Raw genomic sequence first — 21,292 nt, 5'->3', positions numbered from 1 at the left:
TGTAACAATTGATTCGATCTTGGATACAACAATTTTAATTTTCAACAATGGCGAATTCCACAAACAATGGACATTTTTCCTGCAAATCTTCCCATCTTCAAAGGTCAGAAATGTGACAAGTGGTGTCCTAAAATGAAAGTCATATTCAGATTTCAAGATGTGTTTGAAATCGTGAATGTGAATGATTTCAAGATGTGTTCTAGATTTGCCAGATAATGCTGGTGATGCACAAAGATCTGCCAATTGAGAGCAAAAGAAGACGGATGGAAAAGGCTTGTTCCTAATTCATTCAAGTGTTGATCCCAATATCTTTGAAAAGATAGTTTATCAAGAAACCACAAAAGGTGTTTGGGATACTCTTAATAAAGCATAAGGTGGTCATGACAAGTCAAAGAAGGTGAAGCTTCAAGCACTGCAAAGCCAATATGAGCTGATCAAGAAACTAGTTCAGAATTATTTTCAAAAGCAATGACTTTAACAAATATCAGAATACAATCCAAGCAACTCATTGCGGTTCCATGAGGTTGGAACCCCAAAAATTGCCTTCAAATGAGGGGTAGATCAAAGAGACCGATTTGGGAAACAAAATTAGCAAACTCCGTGACCGTGATCTAAATCGTGTCCCCACTCCTAAGATATGAAGAACGACCCTCTGCTCGCACTCCTCCTAGACTGAGTTAAAATCACCAAAGACACACCAACCAAATACCCCCAAAGCATTAAAAGTACTCATCATATGATCCCACATTACCCTTTTCTCCCCTAATCTAGGCACATCCCCATATAGTCGGGGCTCCAAAAAGAGAAGACTAAAGTCAAGTTGGTTTTACATCAAATAGACATAATCCCAACATTATGTCAACCGACGGAGTGAAACTCCAATCACAAAAAGAATTCTATCAAAGGTAAATAAATTAGAGCATATGAAATTTGATCTAACTTAGTTTCATGTATCACAACGAAAATCAAGATGGTTATATGCAATGAAGTCTCGTACCTTTGTCTTCTTGATCCTACCATCTAGACCCTTAATATTATTAGATCCTATAATCATCTATTTAAAGGTGAAAAACACAAGAAGGGGGGGGGGGGGGGGGGGGGGGGGGTTGAATTGTGTTTTCTTTTTCTCTTAAAAAATACTTCTTCTGATAAAACTTCAGAAGCAGTTTGATTGCTTCTGATGAAATGATCAGAGTCAGATTGCAGCGGAAAAGAACAGAGCAGAGAAAAGAAAGACAAAGACACAAGCAGTTATCCTGGTTCCTTCCACAACACGGAAGTAGTCCAGTCCCCCTTGCACTTCCAAGGAGATTTCACTATAATCACAAAGATTACAACTGCTCAATACTTTCTAAGTATGAGACTTCACAAAAATGCTCAAGCACACACGCAAGAGTCTTCCAATGCTCAAGCACTAAGCAAGAGACTTCTAATGCTCAAGCACGCAGGCAAGAGACTTCTAATCAAACAAAAATACAGAGAATTGAGTTTGAGTTGAACACTTGATATACAATCAGTGGTGTTCACAATACAATACAGTAAAGACTCTAGACTTTGAATTTCTAAGATGTATCAAATCAGTGCAGAAATTCAGTGTGCTTTGTAGAATCAAATTGACAGAGTTTTGGCGCTTTTGAATTTATGTATCTCTATGTATAATCTTCAAGTCTTCACTCCTTTATATAGAGGCGTGAAAGAGACGTTGAGATAATCAGCACGTCTAAAGAGTCGTTTGAAATCCTTTGATTATCCACCAATGATCCTTTGCCTGATTTGGGTGTAGTCCTTTGAAGAATAAGCTTCAAATTCATTCCCATCTTGAACGTACAAATTATGCAGGCATGGCTGTTGTTTTGTCTTGTAGCGTAGACAGAAAACAGAGTAGTGGAGGTAGTGGTTGTACACTTGTACTTTGTCAACTCTATTAACGAGAGACAAGTGCTCAGTGCTATCCATATATCCGTTGATACCTCCCTTTCAATTCTTCGTTCTTCTTGGATAAGACTGAATTGAGAATCAGCTACTTTGAATCTTCAGTTTGATTAAAGGATCAAACGTAGCTTCTGGTGAAGATATTGCTTCTGATGAAAACTTTTGCTTCTGATGACTTTCTGCTTCTGATGACGTCATCACTTTAGAAGCACTTCAGCTTCAGGAGCAGTTTTCTTCAGATGCTCAGAATTTCTTTTTTCTTTCCATTGTTCTTCCAAGACCTATTGAAATAACTTGAGTAGCCTTTTGGTCCTGTACACTTGAACAATTATTAGTAATAACCAATTGACAATTTTTAATACCTTGTTATCATCAAAACTTAATAAGGTTCATTGTGAAACACATTTTGTTCCAACACTATTCACCTCAACAAACTTCCTTCACCTTGTCATGATAATATCTTTTTCATCAAAACCCATCATCTTATCAGTCTAAAAACCATCCTCCCTACTGAAAGAATAACTAACCCTTTACTTTTACCTAAGGGGAAACTCCTCAAGCTGAATGGTCAAGTGAAGACCCTGAAACATCCATGCCCTATGAGGTGTGGGTGTAGGAACCCCTTTCTCTGGACAAAAACGAATAAAGCATAGGTGGTATACATGGCAAACATCCATGTGTCGGAGGCCGAGGAACCAACATCTCCCTAACGATGCCTTAAGATGAAATGACTCTGCACTCCATCTCTCTTCTATATGATTCAATACTATGTTTTGGAATAGAGGAAGGTTCCAACTCAAAATTGCCCCTTTTGTCTCCGCCTCCTTTATTGCACCGCATCACGAGTAAAGACGAGAGACCTATAGGGTGCGTTTGATTTTATAAAAAATGAAGGACAGGATAAAACAACTCCAGTTGTCCAGTGTTTGATTTGTAAAACAGTTTCAGAAACAGGTCAAACTGGAGGTAAGGGACAGGACAAAAACTGTAATTTTTGTCCCCTCGCCAAACCACAGCACAACTTTTTGTCACACGTGTCTAAAATACAAAAATAACATTTCGTCACCAAAAAATCATATAATAAAGAAAATTATTCAATACCATAAAAATTCGTCTTGTGTTGTTCTGCTTGTGCTGTCCTATCTTGCACTGTTCTCTGGTACTTCTGTTTTGCAAACCAATCACACCCATAACGTGCATCCGAGCTTGGAGAAGATATATGAAATTTCCTATCCGCGTCAGAAACACACCTCAAGGAACCAGAACCACTTTACCGTCAAGCTCCAAACCCTCCAAATTAGACTTGTTCCTTGAAGCATCCGACTTGAATTTGTCCCTTGAAATAAAAAGATAGGGGTGCCAAATCGCTGCAGCAATTGGACTGAACTGGAAGGCCCGCTGGCTGTGTGAAACTAGCTACCATACATACATCTCACAACCAGCCTTGTATATTATCGTATTCACACCTCCCTCCCCTCTTTTTACACCTTCCTCCCCAAACTGGATGAAACTAGCTACCACTGTTTCAGCTACCAGATGGGTCCACCTATATGCAAGTAACTTCATAACACCCTTCCTGTTCTTGAGTCATGTTGACCATGTGGAACCTTCCTACCACTTGTTTTAACTTTTTTTACTTTTTGATTTAAAGGGCATCAACGCACTATAATTGGCATCCAACCTAATGTTGGCTAAAACAAAAGCATCCGACCTAATATTGCATATGCTCGTGTTAAGTCACTGCTGAACTCTAAACAACAACCTTTAATTCTAAAGGTAATATTTTCTTCCAATTGTTTCTTCATTTTCTACTGTTCATTCAACATTAAGATTTTACTTTTTATATCAAGTTTGATATAACATTTTTATTATATATCCACCTGTTATTTATAGAATGTTTTCTTGTGATTAAGTATGCTAGGGGCTGAATTATTATTGATCATATCTTTAATTAATGGCTCTCCCTTGTGCATTTTTAGTTAAGATTAAAATAGTAATTTTATAATGAGAAATGATATTTGTACAACTATTTTTGACAACTTTTGTGACAATTTTCTCTCTCATACTCACATTATGTTTTTACTTTCTCTCTCTATTGCTTTGATTTTTGTGTCAATACCACTTTTTCTTTACAAATTTATGGTTGTATCGAAAGTTGTCATAAAAATGGTTGTTCAAATAACACAACTCTTTTATAATTATAGTTTGATTCTTACTAAAAAAAATTGAAGAATTTTAAATTGTAATTAAACAAAACCAAGTGGAACCTTCCTGTTCAGGTACCTAGACTTTTAAAAGTGAATTTTTTCCCCTTTGATTTTTTTTTTACCAAAATGATCAACTTTTTTTTTTGTCTTTTTCCTCGTTCCTGCCATCTGAAACGGCGGGACTGGGCCGCCGGTACACGTGTCGCATCCTGACTGACCACTTTTTTTTTTTTTTTTGCCATTACCGCCATATGAAATGGCGGGACCGGCAGATTTTGACACGTGTCAAAGGCAGCCGCTTTTTGTTTTCTCCTACCAGGCACGTGTGAGACATTGTCAGTCTGTGTTGCCACTAAGCCAGTGTACATTTGATGTTAATTTTTGCATCCAATAATATATATACCATTTTTAAAACCAGATTCACACACCATGAGGCATGAACCATCCAATTTTTCATTTTTGTTTTTTTATTGGATAATTTAGGATCTCCGACGAAATATATTTTGATAAAATATCCGACGAATATATATATATATATATTTTCGTTTTTGATTGCATCCTACCTAATATTTGCCTAAAAAAAAGATCCTACCTATTCTTGCATGCTCTTGTGTTCAGTCACTGCTGAATTATCCACAACAACCATTAATTCTAGAGGTAATATTTTCTTCCAAATGTTTCTTCATTTTCTTCTGTTCATTGAACATTAAGATTTTATTTTTTATATCAAAGTTTGATATAAGATTTTTATTATATATCAACCTGTTATTTATAGAATGTTTTCTTATGATTACTCATGTCGCTGCTGAATTATTGATCCCATCTTCTAATATATTCAAGCCTTCATATCTTTAATTAACGGCTTCCCCTGGGTGAGGCCTACGTTACGCTCTCTTGTTTAGAGGGTAATTTACCCTCTCATGATATCAACTAATCAAAATGTAATATATATAGGTACCATTAAATGTCAAATAAATGAGTAGATTTTTTTTAAAAATAAAAGAGTTGATCTTAATTTTTTTTTTAAGGAGAGTTAATCTTAATCATAAGGTAACTTTTAATATTTTTAATTTTTTTTTTTTTGAAACAACAAATGATTTATTTTTTTTATATTAAGGTGTTCAATCTTTTTTTTTTGAACAAGCTAAAATGGAATTATATACGAAATAGGGTAGTCTCAAATGCACAAGATGTGCCTTAGAGACTACCTCAGAAACCAAGAGTTACAACAATTACAAACAAAACACACCAGAAAAACATTAGTCAATACCCAAACAAACAAGAGGGCGTGACCACCACTGCTGAGTCCCAAAAACAAAGGTAGCTTTTTTAGCTTTCAACCAACCTAGAGACAACAGCTTAATCTTATCTAGTAAACAAGAGATGAGGGTAACAACATGATTAAACATACGGTTATTACGTTCATTCCAAACAACCCAGGCACATAAAAGCCATATTAGTTGCATAAAAGAACGTCTAGCAACACCACCACCTGTCAAATGAGTGAACTGTAAAAAATGATCTGAAATATTATCTGTATCCACCCCATAGCAACCAATCCAATCTCGCACCAAATGCCACAGAGAACTAAAAGTATCACACAATAAAAATAGATGGCGTGCCGATTCAGGATGACCACAACCAGCAACACACGAGGACATGTCAGGCGACAACACCCGTCTAGCAATCAAATTAGTCCTTGTTGGTAAACGATCACGGATGAGCCTCCATGCAAAAACAGAAACCTTCAAGGGAACCTGTTTGTGCCACACAAAATCCATAGCATAGTCGGCGACCTGAGGTACTTGAGAGATTAACAAACTATATGCACCTCGAACTGTGTATCCACCAGATGGGTCCAGAAGCCACACCCAGTTATCTGAAACATTAGGATTCAAAGAAACATCAAGAAGTAAAGCCCTACACTCATCTAGCAACTCCTCCTCCCACTGCTATAACCTACGTCTCCACCTCCACACCTCCCCCCACCGCTCCGAATCAACAGAGAGCAAGTCGGCGACGGACATAGACTTATTCTCTATTAACTCAAACAACCGTCTAAACCGCACACAAAGAGGAGCCTCCCCTATCCACCTATCAGACCAAAACGAAGTGTCAACCCCATCACCCATTCTCATCAACACCTGATCCTCAAACCACCCGCTACCACCATCGCCTACCCTATCCCTAAGTCGCCTCACCTCCGACCACCAGCAAGAAACACTCCGGCCCCCAACCTCCAACCTGCCACCTAATTCGCCATACCTGGCGACTAAAACCCTATACCACAAACCACCTCTGTCCACCAGCATCCGCCAACACCATTTTCCTAACAAAGCTAAATTAAACTCCTTCAATTTCCGCACCCCCAAACCGCAATACTCATGTTTTAAACAAACAGTTTGCCAACTTAACCAAGAAATTTTCCTATTATCCTCACTCCCCCCCCAAAAAAAAATTAATTAACAAAGATTCAATAGAGGAGATTATACCTGTTGGAGTTTTGAAGAAGGAAAGTGCATAGACAGGCAGAGATGTCAAGACAGATTTGAGTAGAACCAAGCGACCACCAAAAGAGAGAAACCGACTATTCCAACCCGACAGTCTAGATTTAATATGATTCACAATAGGTTCCTAGAAACACAATCTTCGAGGGTTACCACCAATAGGCATACCTAGGTACAAGAAAGGGACATTTCCTACTTTACAACTACAAGACTTATAACAAATAAAATTTTACATTAAATTTCTTTCATCTAGATGTCCTTAAATTCATCATTTACATTCATAAAATTTCTTCCATTCCAGAACCCCAAACGTGAGAATAAAAACATCTCATTCTTTCAAATTTCTTCTTCTTTATTCTTCCATATTGATCAATTTTTGTTTCTTTTTCATTCTTCTTCCCATTTTGATTGTTCAATTTTGTCGTTCCAAATTGCCGCATAATTTCCAATTATCGTGAGAATTGTCGTTGTTTCTAGAACCGCATCAGGTATCGTGACTTTTTTTTTATTTAAGCAGCCAACCTAATAAAATTTGTTAACACGCATAGACCTGTCTCACTATCAGCAACCTATAAGTCCAAATAAAAGAACAAAAGCCTCGTAGCATAACCATTTCAGCAACAACCAAAAAAATGCTAGCAAACTCCCACAACATCACAACGGCAACACCTGCTAGCAGCCCTCAAAGTACAACGGATGATTTACTCAATTGTTATAATTAACTACCTCACTTAGAATTTCTTATCAACTTTCATATCTTAGAAATTCTAGAGTCTTAAGAGTCTGTATCTGATTTGTATTGTGAACACCACTGATTGTATATCAAGTCTTCAACCTTAAACATCTTTCTTTGTAATTCTATTTGAATAGAAGTCTCTTGCAGTTGTGCTTGAGCATAGGAAGTGTCTTGATTTTGTTCTTGAGCATAGGAAACATCTTGTAGTTGTGATTGAGTAGTTTCAAGTCTCTTGCTAGTTTTAGCAGTGAGCTGTTGTAATCAAATATATTGATTTTAGTGAACTCTCCTTGGAAGTGCAAGGGGGACAGAACTACTTCCGGTTTATGGAAGAAACATGTATAATTGCTTTGTGTCTTTCTTCTCTCTCTCTCTCTCTCTCTCTCTCTCTCTCTCTCTCTCTCTCTCTCTCTCTCTTTCATTACTTATTTGCTGCATTTAGATTCTGAACCTCACTTTAGAAGCTGAACTCTATCTGCTTCTGAACAGTGACTTCAATAGGAGAAAAGAAAAAGAAACCACAACTCAACCCCCCTTCTTGTGTTTTTCTCACCATCATATTAGCATATCCAATTGACTTTTTAATACTTTTTTATCATTAAAACTTAAGGTGGTAATGTTAAACACATTTTGTTTCAACAAACTGTGCCTTAGAAGCCACAAAAGCGTACGAGGAAGCCTCTACTGGTGAGTATAAACCCAACCCCCGAGACTGATGATGTTGCATCAACACTAGTTTTTAGCTATGTTTATGTCGTTTTTATGACATTTAGAGAGACAACTGCTTGTAAATCATGGTTAAATCAGACCAAAACAGGAACAAGAGCTCAAAGAGAAGAAACTGAGAAAAAGATTAAAAATTCCTAAGAGTGAAGCATCGTGCCATGATGAAGCTTGTTCGTGGCACGGCATTTGAACGTGGGACAAAGGATTCAGCGCTGGAAATTTCGTGTTATGAAGCAATATGCAATGTGCCATAATGCTAGGTTTTGTCTGCTGCCACGTAGGATTAATGAAGCTATCGTGCCACGATTGGATCGTATCGTGGCACGATGATGGGCTTTTTGGAACCCTAAAATTCTTTCTATATAAGGCCAGCTGCGGCCAAGGATTAGGGATTGATTGGGAAGTGCGATTTTGAGCATAGAAGACACCAGGAGACCGAAGAACAAGCCCTGAATCTCATACCAACTCATAGTTGGTCCAGATTTATGTATGTTCACTCTTATTTATGTTTATAATCGTAAAGCCATGAGTAGCTAAACTCTTGGTATGATTAAGCCATGATGAACCTTTGTAATATATGATTTAGTAGTTGATACTCTCTTATTTAATAATATTATTCAGTCTTTATTCAGAATCACTTGTGTTCATTGCTTTCATTTAATTGTTTGTATGACTATTAACCCTAGCTTCTTGAAATTACATGAATTGATATTAGGAATTGAATGACCACTAACCCTAGATTTTAATCCTGAATTAGTAATCATGTTTGATTCAACATAGGAACCTAGAGATAGGAAATTGAGAATCATGACATATGAATTAACGTTCAGACATCGCTTCCGCGGTTATTCAATCGGTTTAAGAGATTAAAAGGTTATAACTTAGGAAAGGGTTTTGATTCAAGAGATTGATCAAAACTACTTAGATAATTTGTCGTAAAGACTAAATAGTGATTAGTAAATAAGGGAGTTAACTACTCATATAGAACAATAGGGGATTCATCGGCTTAATCATTCTTCTCAAATCATCTTTCAAACAACTTTTACTTACTTCTGTTACATTCAAATCATCTGCATGGGGCAATCAAAATAACTTTTACATATCCTAAAATAATAACGTACTTGCTATAATTGGAATTAATAGTTTCCAGTGTTGTGGAACAATATTTATTACTACTTCGATAGTTATTGGTACACTTGCCAACTATCTATAAGAGACCTAATAGGTAAAAAAGCCAACCTCCATTGAAGGTCCCCAAAGAATGGACCTCCATAAACCACAATATCCTCAACCGCTCCACACAACTCTTTATCAAACAACACAACCACCTCCTCCATGTGAATTGGTTGGCACGTTCTTAGGTCAACGAAAATTTTGGCGATACCCATGCATGATCGAAGTAGAAGATGCTCACTCTGAGGATCTCGTAACTGTGGAAGAAGGTGCATTAACTCAACAACACTGGAAACTCTCTTCATGACCAACCTCTCGATAAAACCATTATCTCAGCTAACAACCCCTCCAAACAATTTCACCCCCAATGACGGCCTCCCAATATCCATAGGGAAAAACCCCTCGCGATGCTGATTACATCACATGAAGGCCAAAAGATCTCAATCTTACGAATATTCAATACCAGACCCAATTCTAGTCCAAAAACTCGAATGATGTCCAGAGCTTTAGCCACCTACTTTGAATCCCCTACAAGAGTCCCATCATCAAGATACCAAACATGAAGAAGAATCTTGCAACTATTTCTAATCTGATGAATAAGAGGGTGTAACATAAGAGCAAAAAGGAGCGGCCCTATGGGTCACCTTGTTGCACTCTATAAGCAGACATAATATGCCCACCGCCAACGTATAACCTCGCTGCTTCGCCATAAAGAAACTCAACCCATAGAGAAATACATGGGCATCTCAATCTCACATCACGTAGCAGTGCTGATCTATCTACCAAGTTGAAGGCATTCGAAAAATCTACTGTAAGCATAGTCAAGGAATCATCTCCATGTCGTAGGTTCAATACTCTATTGACACTGTGCAAAATGGCATCCGCCCCACTTGAAACCCTAACACCAAACTGAAATCCATTGAGATAGCCATATCTTTACCAACTCCTTTCATAGCAACTTTGGATACCAAACGCCTCCAAATAGTACCTACTGCAATAGGGTGTATTCCACCATCAGGATTTAACAATGGTGTCAAGGGTGAAGAAGCTACAAACTCTACCAAACTCAAGGCACATCTTCCTCCTAATCATAGGTTAACCACTAAAGTGATATCACACAAAAGATCTCTAGTCACAATTGAACCTTCTCCACACAATGCATCTAAAAGGTGTTGGGCTCGCAACCCATCTCTACCACAAGATGTCCATTTAGGATTGATTTAATGCATTTGAGAACGGTGTCAACTTCAACCACAAAGGGAGCTTTAGAAAACATGGTGATCGGCATAGAGGGAGGTGGCCTATACGGGTGTTTGACCCCTAAAATTTCTATAGTATTTTCATTTTGGTGATATCACTTTAGTGATATCTTCATTTTTATCAATTTAAAAATGTAGTTGTGAATAATAAATTATTGACGTTTCCCAATTTTTTTTTTTTGTTTTTTTGTATTCTCTCATTTTAGTGATCAATCATATCTCACTTAGTTGAAACTTGAAACACGCCCAAGTCATTTCCTATCTATGCTAACTGTTCATCATTTTTTTCCTGCTATAGATTGCATTTCATATTACTTACTTACCTTTTCTAATAGATTGCTTTTCATATGGAAAAGCACCCGAAATTTTACATTTTTCTTCCTTTGCTTCATCTCATAAAAAATGAGAAGTTGGTAATCCAAAGTTCTTCCGCAATATCTACTTGGCTAAGAATTATTCCATCCATCCAAACTCGATTGAAGCTCATTAACCACTTAATTGTTGTTGGCCATTTTCACTTTACATTTCCAATGTATCTTAATTTACACAGTAAATCTTAGGCTGAAGTGCCCCTCTAAGTTTTAAAAAATTGTGATTTTGGCCCCTATGTACAAAAACTATAATTTTGACCCTCTAAGATTTAAACATTTGCATCTTTGGTCCTTTTGGCCAATTTTGACTAATCAATGCCTACTTGGCACGCCACATGTGTAATTATTGAATTAAAAAAATTAAAAAAACCTATAATCATTTTTTTAATTAAGTAAATGAAAAATAAAAATAAAAAATAAAAAAATCAGGAAAAAAATTGAAAATTCAACAACTCCATCCAATCATCCTCATCTCTAACGTTTCTCTGAACTTCACCCAATCAATTCAACTCAAGATTCATTTCTCTCATGTGATATTTGAAAGCCATCCCTCTCCATGTCCATCTTCATCAACATCGGATCTAGTAATTGTGCTATCAGAACTATCACCAACTTTCCCCTTCCTTCAAATTGCTGCAAAACTGGTTCAGTTGGAAAATCGGACAGAGAAGTTTACCGTTAGCAGACATGAACTTTCTTGGGGTTATGGTTGGAAAATTGGTTCATGAGTCGGTTTTGAAGTGTGGTTTGGATCAGGATGTGTTTGTGGGAACTAGTTTGATTTATATGTATGGTAAATGTGAACCGAAATTGAAATCGGTGGAAATTACGGAACAAAGAGAGAGCTAAGAGAGAGGGATATGCAGATTCTGGAAATTATGTGATAGGGGTGTTTTCATAAGAAGAAGAAAAAGAATATATATCATATAATAATATTTCACCTATATAGTTGTTTTTGAGTTTTTTTATGAAGTTGTAGGAAGATAATGTTGAAGAGGAAGGAAGGAAGAAGATGAGGAAGGAAAAAAATTCTTTTTCTGATTTTTTAATTCTTTTTTCATTTATTTAGTTTAAAAATTCATTTTTTGGTTTTTTAATTTTTTTAATTAATTAATTACAGACATGCGACTAGATCAAAATGATCAAATTTGCAATGAGACTAAATCTTAAGGGTAAAATTGTAATTTTTGTACTTAAGGGATCAAAATTGCAAGTTTTTGAAAGTTATGGGTGAAAAAGTGCGTGCACTTTAGCCCTAAATCTTATTTAATGTATGATGTATAGAAAAAAAATCATTGAAAATTCAACAACTCCATCCAATCATCCTCATCTCTAACGTTTCTCCGAACTTCACCCAATCAATTCAACTCAAGATTCATTTCTCTCCATGTCCATCTTCATCAACATCGGATCTAGTAATTGTGTTATCAGAACTACCACCAACATGGTAATATGGTAGGTGTGGGGATTCGTTGACCAAACTGATCTTGCATATAGTCTGCATCCCTGATCATTTTGGTTTTGTTGAATTAATTGATATCATGGCAGAGGTTGTTGTTCGTCGGGCATTTCTTTCCCCCGTCATTCAATTGATTTGTGAGAGATTAGCTTCAACAGATTTGAGTGACTACTTCCATGAAAAGCATGTGAAAAAACTTGAAATCACATTGGTTTCAATCAATAAAGTGCTTGATGACGCAGAGACAAAGCAGTACGAAAATCTAGACGTAAAGAATTGGGTTGATGATATCAGGAATAAGATATACGAAGTAGAGCAACTGTTGGATGTCATTGCTACTGACGCCGCACAACAAAAGGGAAAGATACAACGCTTTCTTTCAGGTTCTATCAATCGATTTGAATCTAGGATTAAAGTATTGATCAAGAGGCTAAAGGTTCTTGCAAAACAAAATGATAGATTGCAACTTCATCAGGATTATTGTTATCATGAAGATGGAGCCAGCAATTTTGGAACTTCATCATTCATGAATGAATCTATCATATATGGTAGAGAGCATGAGAAAGAAGAAATAATTGATTTTTTACTTTCATACAGTCACGGTGACAACCGGGTACCCATAATCAGTATCGTGGGTCTGAACGGGATAGGTAAGACAACCCTTGCGCAGCTTGTTTATAATGACCACATGACGAGGGATCAATTTGAAGTTATAGGATGGATCCATGTTTCAAAATCTTTTAACTATCGTCATCTCATGAAATCAATTCTCAAGTCAATTTCTTTATCAACATTATATGATGAAGACAAGGAAATACTTAAACATCAATTGCAACAGCGGCTAGCAGGGAAGAAATATTTGCTTGTTCTAGATGATGTATGGATCAAACATTGGAATATGCTGGAGCAGTTACTACTTATTTTTAACCCGGACTCTTTTCGAGGGAGGATGATAGTGACAACACATGATAAAGAAGTTGCATCAGTCATGAGATCCACCCAGATACTTCATTTAAGGCAATTGGAGGAGAGTGACTCTTGGAGTTTATTTGTAAGACATGCTTTTGAAGGCAGGAATATGTTTGAATATCCAAATCTTGAATCGATTGGTATGAAAATAGTAGAAAAATGTGGGGGGTCGCCTTTTGCTCTAAAAACATTGGGGATTCTCTTGCAAAGAAGATTCTCTGAAAATGAATGGGTTAAGATATTAGAGACTGATTTGTGGAGTTTACCTAAGAGTGACAGAAGCATTTATTCCTTTCTAAGACAGAGTTACCTTAACCTCCCTTCAAATCTGAAGCATTGTTTTGCATATTGTTCTATATTTCCCAAGGGTTATAAGTTTGAAAAGGATGGATTAATCAAGCTTTGGATGGCACAAGGTTTGCTAAAGTGTTGCGGAAAAGACAAAAATGAAGAAGAGTTGGGTAATGAATTCTTTGATCATCTAGTGTCAATGTCATTTTTCCAACAATCAGCAATTATGCCATTATGGGCTGGTAAGTACTATTTCATCATGCATGATCTTGCCAGTGATTTAGCGAAATCATTGACAGGAGAATCCCACTTACGAATAGAGGGTGATAACGTGCAAGATATCCCTCAAAGGACACGTCACATTTGGTGCTGCCTTGATTTGGAAGATGGTGATAGAAAACTAAAGCAGATTCGTGACATTAAAGGACTACAGAGTCTGATGGTAGAAGCACAAGGCTATGGTGACCAGCGCTTTCAGATAAGCACCGATGTTCAGCTTAATTTGTTTTTTAGACTAAAATATTTGCGAAGGTTGTCTTTCAATGGTTGCAATCTCTTAGAGCTAGCTGATGAGATAAGAAATTTAAAGCTTCTACGATATCTAGACCTTTCTTACACCGACATTACAAGCTTACCTAATTCCATTTGTATGCTGTATAATTTGCATACGCTCTTACTGGAAGAATGTTTTAAATTGACTGAGCTCCCATCAAATTTTGGCAAACTCATCAATTTACGTCATCTTAATTTGAAAGGCACACATATCAAGAAGATGCCAAAGGAGATAAGAGTATTAATCAATCTTGAGATGCTGACTGATTTTGTTGTGGGAGAGCAACATGGATATGATATTAAGCTGTTGGAAGAACTTAACCACCTTAAAGGAAGGCTTCAAATTTCAGGGTTGAAGAATGTGACCGATCCAGCAGATGCTATGGCAGCAAATTTGAAAGATAAGAAACATTTACAAGAATTAATCATGTCATACGATGAATGGAGAGAAATGGAAGGCTCAGAAACTGAAGCACGTCTCTTGGTCTTGGAGGCTCTTCAACCAAATAGAAATCTCATGAGGCTCACCATCAATGACTACAGAGGTAGTAGCTTTCCAAATTGGCTTGGGGATCATCATCTACCCAATTTAGTATCTCTTGAATTGTTTGGATGTAAACACTGTTCCCAGTTGCCACCACTTGGGCAGTTCCATTCTCTCAAGAAGCTTTCCATTTCCGGCTGTCATGGAATAGAGAACATTGGTTCAGAGTTTTTCGGCTATAATTATGCTGCATTTAGATCCCTTGAAACTTTGCGGGTGGAGTATATGTCTGAATGGAAGGAATGGTTATGCCTTGAAGGTTTCCCTTTGCTTCAAGAGCTTTGTCTAAAACAATGTCCCAAGTTGAAAAGTGCTCTGCCTCATCATCTTCCTTGTTTGCAAAAGTTGGAAATTATTGATTGCGAAGAGTTGGAGGCTTCAATTCCCAAGGCTGCTAATATCAGTGATATAGAACTAAAGAGATGTGATGGCATTTCGATAAATGAATTGCCATCATGCTTGATAAGGGCCATCCTTTGTGGAACTCACGTCATTGAATCCACCCTAGAGAAAGTTCTAATTAATAGTGCCTTTCTTAAAGAGTTGGAAGTTGAAGACTTCTTTGGTCGAAATATGGAATGGTTCTCTTTGTATATGTGTAGCTGTTATTCCCTTCGCACTTTAACTATAACAGGTTGGCACTCTTCTTCCTTGCCTTTTGCACTACACGTATTCAACAATCTTAATTCTCTCGTGTTGTACGATTGTCCATTGCTGGAATCGTTTTTTGGGAGGCAGTTGCCTTGCAACCTAGGCAGCCTCCGGATAGAAAGATGCCCTAATTTGATGGCTTCAATAGAGGAGTGGGGTTTGTTCAAACTCAAATCTCTGAAACAATTAAGTCTTAGTGATGATTTTGAAATCTTCGCATTCTTGCCAAAGGAGACTATGCTGCCATCAAGTATTACCTCTCTTGAGTTGACAAATTGTTCCAACCTAAGAAAAATAAACTACAACGGTCTTTTCCACCTCACTTCACTTGAATCTCTATATATTGATGATTGCCCTTGTCTTGAGAGCTTGCCAGATGAGGGTCTACCCAGATCCCTGTCTACTTTGTCAATTCGTGATTGTCCATTACTTAAGAAGTTGTACCAAAAGGAGCAAGGAGAACGTAGGCATACAATTAGTCACATTCCTGATGTGACAATTTCCTGATTGGCAGCTGATATGAGATGTTATTGTAGCCAGGTGCACCACATTCACCAATCTGTTTAATTGTTGTCAAACATTAGTAAATTTTCTTTTAAATAGTAATAGTTGAACAGTGTTCTGTGTTTTATGTTGAACAGTGCACGGTGTTTGTGATATATGTTTCAATGGTTTTTTTGACCGATTACATGTGACCTGAAACCATGATCTTTTGTTGCCATCCATTCTCATTCGTGACCAAATGAATGGCATGACCACCGCTCTCACACACAACCAGAAATATGTAGCTGTTTATTCCACTTCCAGAAAGCTCATGCATGGTCCAATTTTAGGCTCCACATTTGGATGTGTCGATGCTGTGGCTTGTTGTGCATGATGTAATTCTTTTTAATTTCATTCACCATATAATCTTCTCTTTGTTATTCTTGTGACTTTGTATCCCTTTTTTGGGGTCTCTTAATATTCTTGTGACTCTGATTTCAGGTTCCCGGAAAAAAGAGGCGTGAGAATTACTTGTTTCAACCAATTATAAGGTGAGGATATGACCTCAACTTTAACTGTGATTTTCAGTTTTACTTTTTATTGTTAGAAAGAAGTGATAAAAAATATTATAGAAAATAAAAAATTGAAAGTCATGCCACTTTGTTATCAGTGAAATTTGGTGTTTTCTAATCATAGTTGGACAATGATTTAATCAAATTTCTTGTGGCTGTTATTATTCAGCACTGGCATATTAAAAATAAAATATACTTGTCGTTTTGGCGCTGTCTATTGATATACCAATACAGAAACAGTGGCTGCCTACAAGAATTTTCTCATTTTTCTCTGCTATATTCATGTTATATGCCAAATAGATTATCATTAATTATTAGCACAAATTATTTAAAACCATCTCATGGGATTCTTTATTTTCAAATTTTATTGTTGAAGTATTTTAATTGTTGAAGTCCTCTTTTTGTTAGATAGACTTTCATATTTGTCATTGTTCATAGGTAAATTAGTTTTTCAAAGCATGCATATATGAACCTTCAAGAAGAGACATAATTCGTAGTAAATATGAATGACGATGTCTTCTAAACAGTGATGTTTTTGCGGATTTGAGAGCTTTATGTTTTTGCGGATTTGAGAGCTTTATGTTTTTGCAGACAGTAAATAGGCAACCAAAAGTTTTTTAAAGCAACCAGAGAATACTAAAAATATCATATTACAGCTAACAGAACACTATGATTTGTAAGTTTAAACTTTAACAGCATGCTGCTACATTTGATATGCATGTGTAATCAAAAAAGTCTTGACAGCAGTTAGATATATATTTTTTTGAACAGAAAACAGTATTAGTAATCCTTGTATACACCTTCAACCAGCATGCAATATACTTATGACTCTGAGAGTAGGTTAAAGATTTGTTTTCATATTTCAATAAAGGTGGGAGCTAAAAATTATTTGACATAAATGAATGAACATTAACATCAATAATAGTACAAGATGGATATAATGTTTTACTTTTTTTTTTTTTTAATAGCAAAATTTATTCTCGACGAGAAAATGCAAGGAGCATTAAAATCTCGCGATAAAAAGATAAATAAACATACAAAGTGCCACAAATATACGGAACACCTAACCCCTCAAAAACAATACCTATGGCGGAATCCGGACTTGAGGCCGACATATACTAACGAAATACTCGCAAGCATATCCCTGCCTCACAACCTAACCACCGGAAAAACAAACCCAGCCAGCAAGAAAAACAAAAAACAAGCTGCCTAGACCACACACCATACCGAGCCACTAACAACCGAAAACAACTCTGCCAAAAACAGCAGAAGTGCACACCAAAGGGGAAAATGCAGCAAGCCCAGGCAGCTATCCACGCAGGCACAGCAGTAAAAAAACACCTCCCCTACTGCTGCATCCATCTCAGCCGACTGGGAGTCCTTCGAAGGCACCATTGTGGATTCCAAGTCCACTCAAAAAACATACAAACCGGGATGCGCATTCTACCCAACACCCACTTCCAAGCCATGACTTTCACCTCTTCCACAATAGCATCCACCTCACAATTAACATCATTAAAAAGAAAGAAATATGAAAATAAAATCCCCATCCATCCTCCTGTCTTGTTGATTATTTCACTTCATAAATCTTGAAATCAATGGCCTAATAATGAAACAACTCAAGATATATGCATTGATCATATCTCTCTTGAGCCACATTACGAAATCCCTCTGACTTATGTGTACTGCTCCCTGCAGAATGATAAATGCTGGTCCTGCTGGTGAGATTCTCCCAGCCGTTTCATCGTCAGTGGCGAGGAGAGAATGCAGCTGAAGAACAAAAGCAATTACAACATCATCTCATATTTTGGAAGACAAGTTTTAGAAATCGACATCTTTGAGTTTGCTAACTTTGGATTAAACTGTAAAGGAAAATCTAAGTTCCCTGGTTCTCTTTTTCCACCTCGTGCGTTCTGTTTATGCCCAGCGACTGCTGCTGTCTAGGGCTGTGTTTGTGGATCTGGTCTTGGGGATTTTGTTATTTTTTGAGTGGGTACCACCTATATACGGTGCCTTTTTATTGTATAGTTTTTTGACTGTTAAAAAGACGGCTGTCTATCTAATATATGGCCAGTCAAGTACAAATGGAGCCATTACCTGAACTAGAAGTGAAATGAAATCATCACCTAATGTGAAAAGGGAGATATCACTTATTGTCAAGAATGGAAGAATGTTTATGCTTGGGCACGCCTTTTTTTTTAAATTTCAATTCCCTTGTATGTATCTTGTGATATTTTTCTTGGGAAGGAGAAATCCATATCAATTTGTTGCCAATGAATGAAGTGTCGTCAATTTGAATTGTTGATGTGGTTAGATACATGTAGTTTTTTAAGATCCAAGATCAACCAAATCCCATAATTCCTTAACTTGACTCTTAGGCTTATGTAATATTTGATATTTACGTGTGTGTGTTTGCGCGTATGTTGTTTCAAGATTATTTTCATAAGCTCTTTATGATAGTTTTTGAAAACAACGGTTTATATAAAAAGAATTTACCTTGAGTTTATCTTTTGTTATAAATATAGCTTATAGGTACATGCTTTTCAATGGTGACATGATATGATATTATGGACCCAAACATCAATGGTGATTCCATTCCTTATTTAAGTTATTTCTACAATTTTTATAATATTCATTTGTCACGTCAAGTTCCTAAAACCCACTTAGATTTCCTCATTGGAAATGCTTGCTTTAAACCAATATTGGTAATCACTTAATTCAAATTCATGATTGATGCATACATAATCTCATTCCAAGTATCTGGGACCCCAACTATACACCAATGAGACAATCCATCCTATGGAAATTATTGTGAATACTAGGATGTCCATCTTTTCTCAATTCTGATAGAGCTGTAATGTTGAGAAGCTGAACAGGCTTGGTTATTTTTTGCAACACATTTTGCAATACATATGATGCTGGTGGCAATCCAAGTGAGGATGTTGATCCATTTATTGGTGTTGTCTCTTTTCCACAGTTTGTCACTCCTGGCTCATGCCATTCTGCTCCACTATTTTTATATGCACACAAAAAAATAATTAGAGAGACATTAACACTATATGAACAAAGGCATAATGTTAATTAAAAGTGAGATGATTTGTCAAACTCACTTGTAGTGCATAGGAGAAATTCCTTGGAAAAGAACTTTGGTTTTGTTTGTATCAACTTCTGCATTAACCCAATTAGCCCAAGTTGTCAAACCACTTCTGAAAGCTTCCATACGATCCATGTCTTTCACTATGAATTCTGCTCATTACCCAAATGGTTCCGCTCATTCCCAAAGTAAAAGTCCAAAATGCCCCTACGCATGTTAACATGCGTAGCGTGACTTAAGTCATGCAAATCACCCCGCTTCATGTGACTTGTGAAACTTGGGCTTGGTCAGGGTGAAATACTATCCGGAAAACAAAATCCAGACACAATGGTTATATTCCGGAAAAGAAATTCCGCACACCCTGTATTTAAACTGAGCGGGAAAAATAGTCTTTTTTTCTAGAATACAGAATCCGGACAACTAGGTTATATATAGTTCTCCAGAACCTAGCTGAAGCAGACCACCTTTATCACAAACACTCCCTACACCTCTAAAAAACACTTCATTTAGGGCGAAATTATGGTTTGGAGCAGCAATCTGGCTATCAAGGGGGGTTAACATCATCATTTTCGTCTGAATGCAAAGGTAATGTGTATATAAACCTTTCCCTAGTCGATTTTTAGGCGATTAACTTTTGATCACGTTGTATGATATTCATTGTACTGTTCCGGAATGTTAAATCCGGTCTGCATTCATGCGTTCTGGATTTCGGATTCCGGAGAGCACCAGTGCAGAAACTGTGTTCATTTTCTGACTCTACTTCGCACTGTTTTCAGTCATGGTTGTTCCTGTTGATCCCCTAAATGATGATCCACCTCAGAATGAACCTCCTATTGTGTTGCTGCTTCTTTTACTTGAAGATGCGCATGATTCCGGAAATGCCAAATCCGAGAATCCCCCACCACCGAAACTTGAAATTTGTCTACGCGGTTCGAAAGTAGAGGATGCTCCTCCTCCTATTCCTCCTGTTGTACCACCTCTAGTTGTTTCTGTTTGTATTGACCAGCGAGAACATTTTACCAATAAGCAAAAGTTTGCAACACGGAATGATTTGTTGGAGTGGGTTCGAGAGAAAGCTAGCAAGCTTGGTTTTTCCACTGTTATTGGTAAATTCGATAACGGTGGCAATGGAAGAAGCACATTTGTTACTTTGATATGTGAAATGGGAGGTTCATACACCGAGTACAAGAGAAAGAGTCGGCGCGAGATAGCTGGTTCGGTTAAATGCGATTGTTTGTTTCGGCTGAGAGGTTAGTTGTTGACTGGTGGTGATTGGAGCCTCAAAGTTGGTGATGGTAAACACAACCATGACTTGACAGATGTGTTGCAAGGTCATAAAACCGGTGGTCGTCTAAACCCAAATGAACTTGTTCATCTTGAAGTGATGGTGGATTCAAACGTTCCTCCGAGGCAAATGTTTACCAACTTAAAGTAGAGGAACCGTACCACTTCAACTACCATCAAACACATTTATAATGCTACTTACTGGTATAGCCGGTCCATTAGGGGTACGAGGAATGACATGCAACATCTCTTGAAGTCTTTGGTTGATAATGGTTACGTTTATCATTGTAGGAAGTATCCTGATTCTGATGAAGTCAGTGATGTTTTTTGAGCACATCCAGATTCTATCAAGTTGTTTAACACGTTCTCCACTGTGCTTGTGTTGGATTCCACATACAAAACAAACGTATCGTCTTCCATTGCTTGAGTTTGTCGCTAACACCTCTACCATAAAAACATTCTCTATTTCTTTTGCATATATG

General features: G+C 37.0%; 1 protein-coding gene across 2 annotated transcripts; it reads left to right on the top strand.

Moving 5' to 3' along the window:
- Positions 1-12,224: 12,224 nt before the first annotated feature.
- On the top strand, positions 12,225-18,730 carry LOC11422899 (putative disease resistance protein RGA3). 2 transcript variants are annotated; one of them, XM_024779825.2, is made up of 4 exons: positions 12,225-15,917; positions 16,019-16,255; positions 16,362-16,411; positions 18,131-18,730. In XM_024779825.2, the coding sequence occupies exon 1, from the start codon at positions 12,453-12,455 to the stop codon at positions 15,882-15,884; it is 3,432 nt and encodes a 1,143-aa protein (XP_024635593.1). In that variant the 5' UTR covers positions 12,225-12,452; the 3' UTR covers positions 15,885-15,917; positions 16,019-16,255; positions 16,362-16,411; positions 18,131-18,730. The 2 variants fall into 2 exon arrangements, with proteins under 2 accessions (XP_024635593.1, XP_003598805.1); XM_003598757.3 differs by lacking the exon at positions 16,019-16,255.
- The last annotated feature ends 2,562 nt before the right edge of the window (positions 18,731-21,292 follow it).

This window comes from Medicago truncatula, chromosome 3, assembly GCF_003473485.1.
Source record: "Medicago truncatula cultivar Jemalong A17 chromosome 3, MtrunA17r5.0-ANR, whole genome shotgun sequence".
Taxonomy (NCBI): domain Eukaryota; kingdom Viridiplantae; phylum Streptophyta; class Magnoliopsida; order Fabales; family Fabaceae; genus Medicago; species Medicago truncatula.
The sequence above is the reverse complement of the archived record's forward strand: the minus strand, read 5'-3'. Positions and strand labels throughout refer to the sequence as shown.

Excerpts from the sequence above, each read along its gene's own strand:
- LOC11422899 (XM_003598757.3), top strand. The coding sequence starts at position 12,453 with ATGGCAGAGGTTGTTGTTCGTCGGGCATTTCTTTCCCCCGTCATTCAA.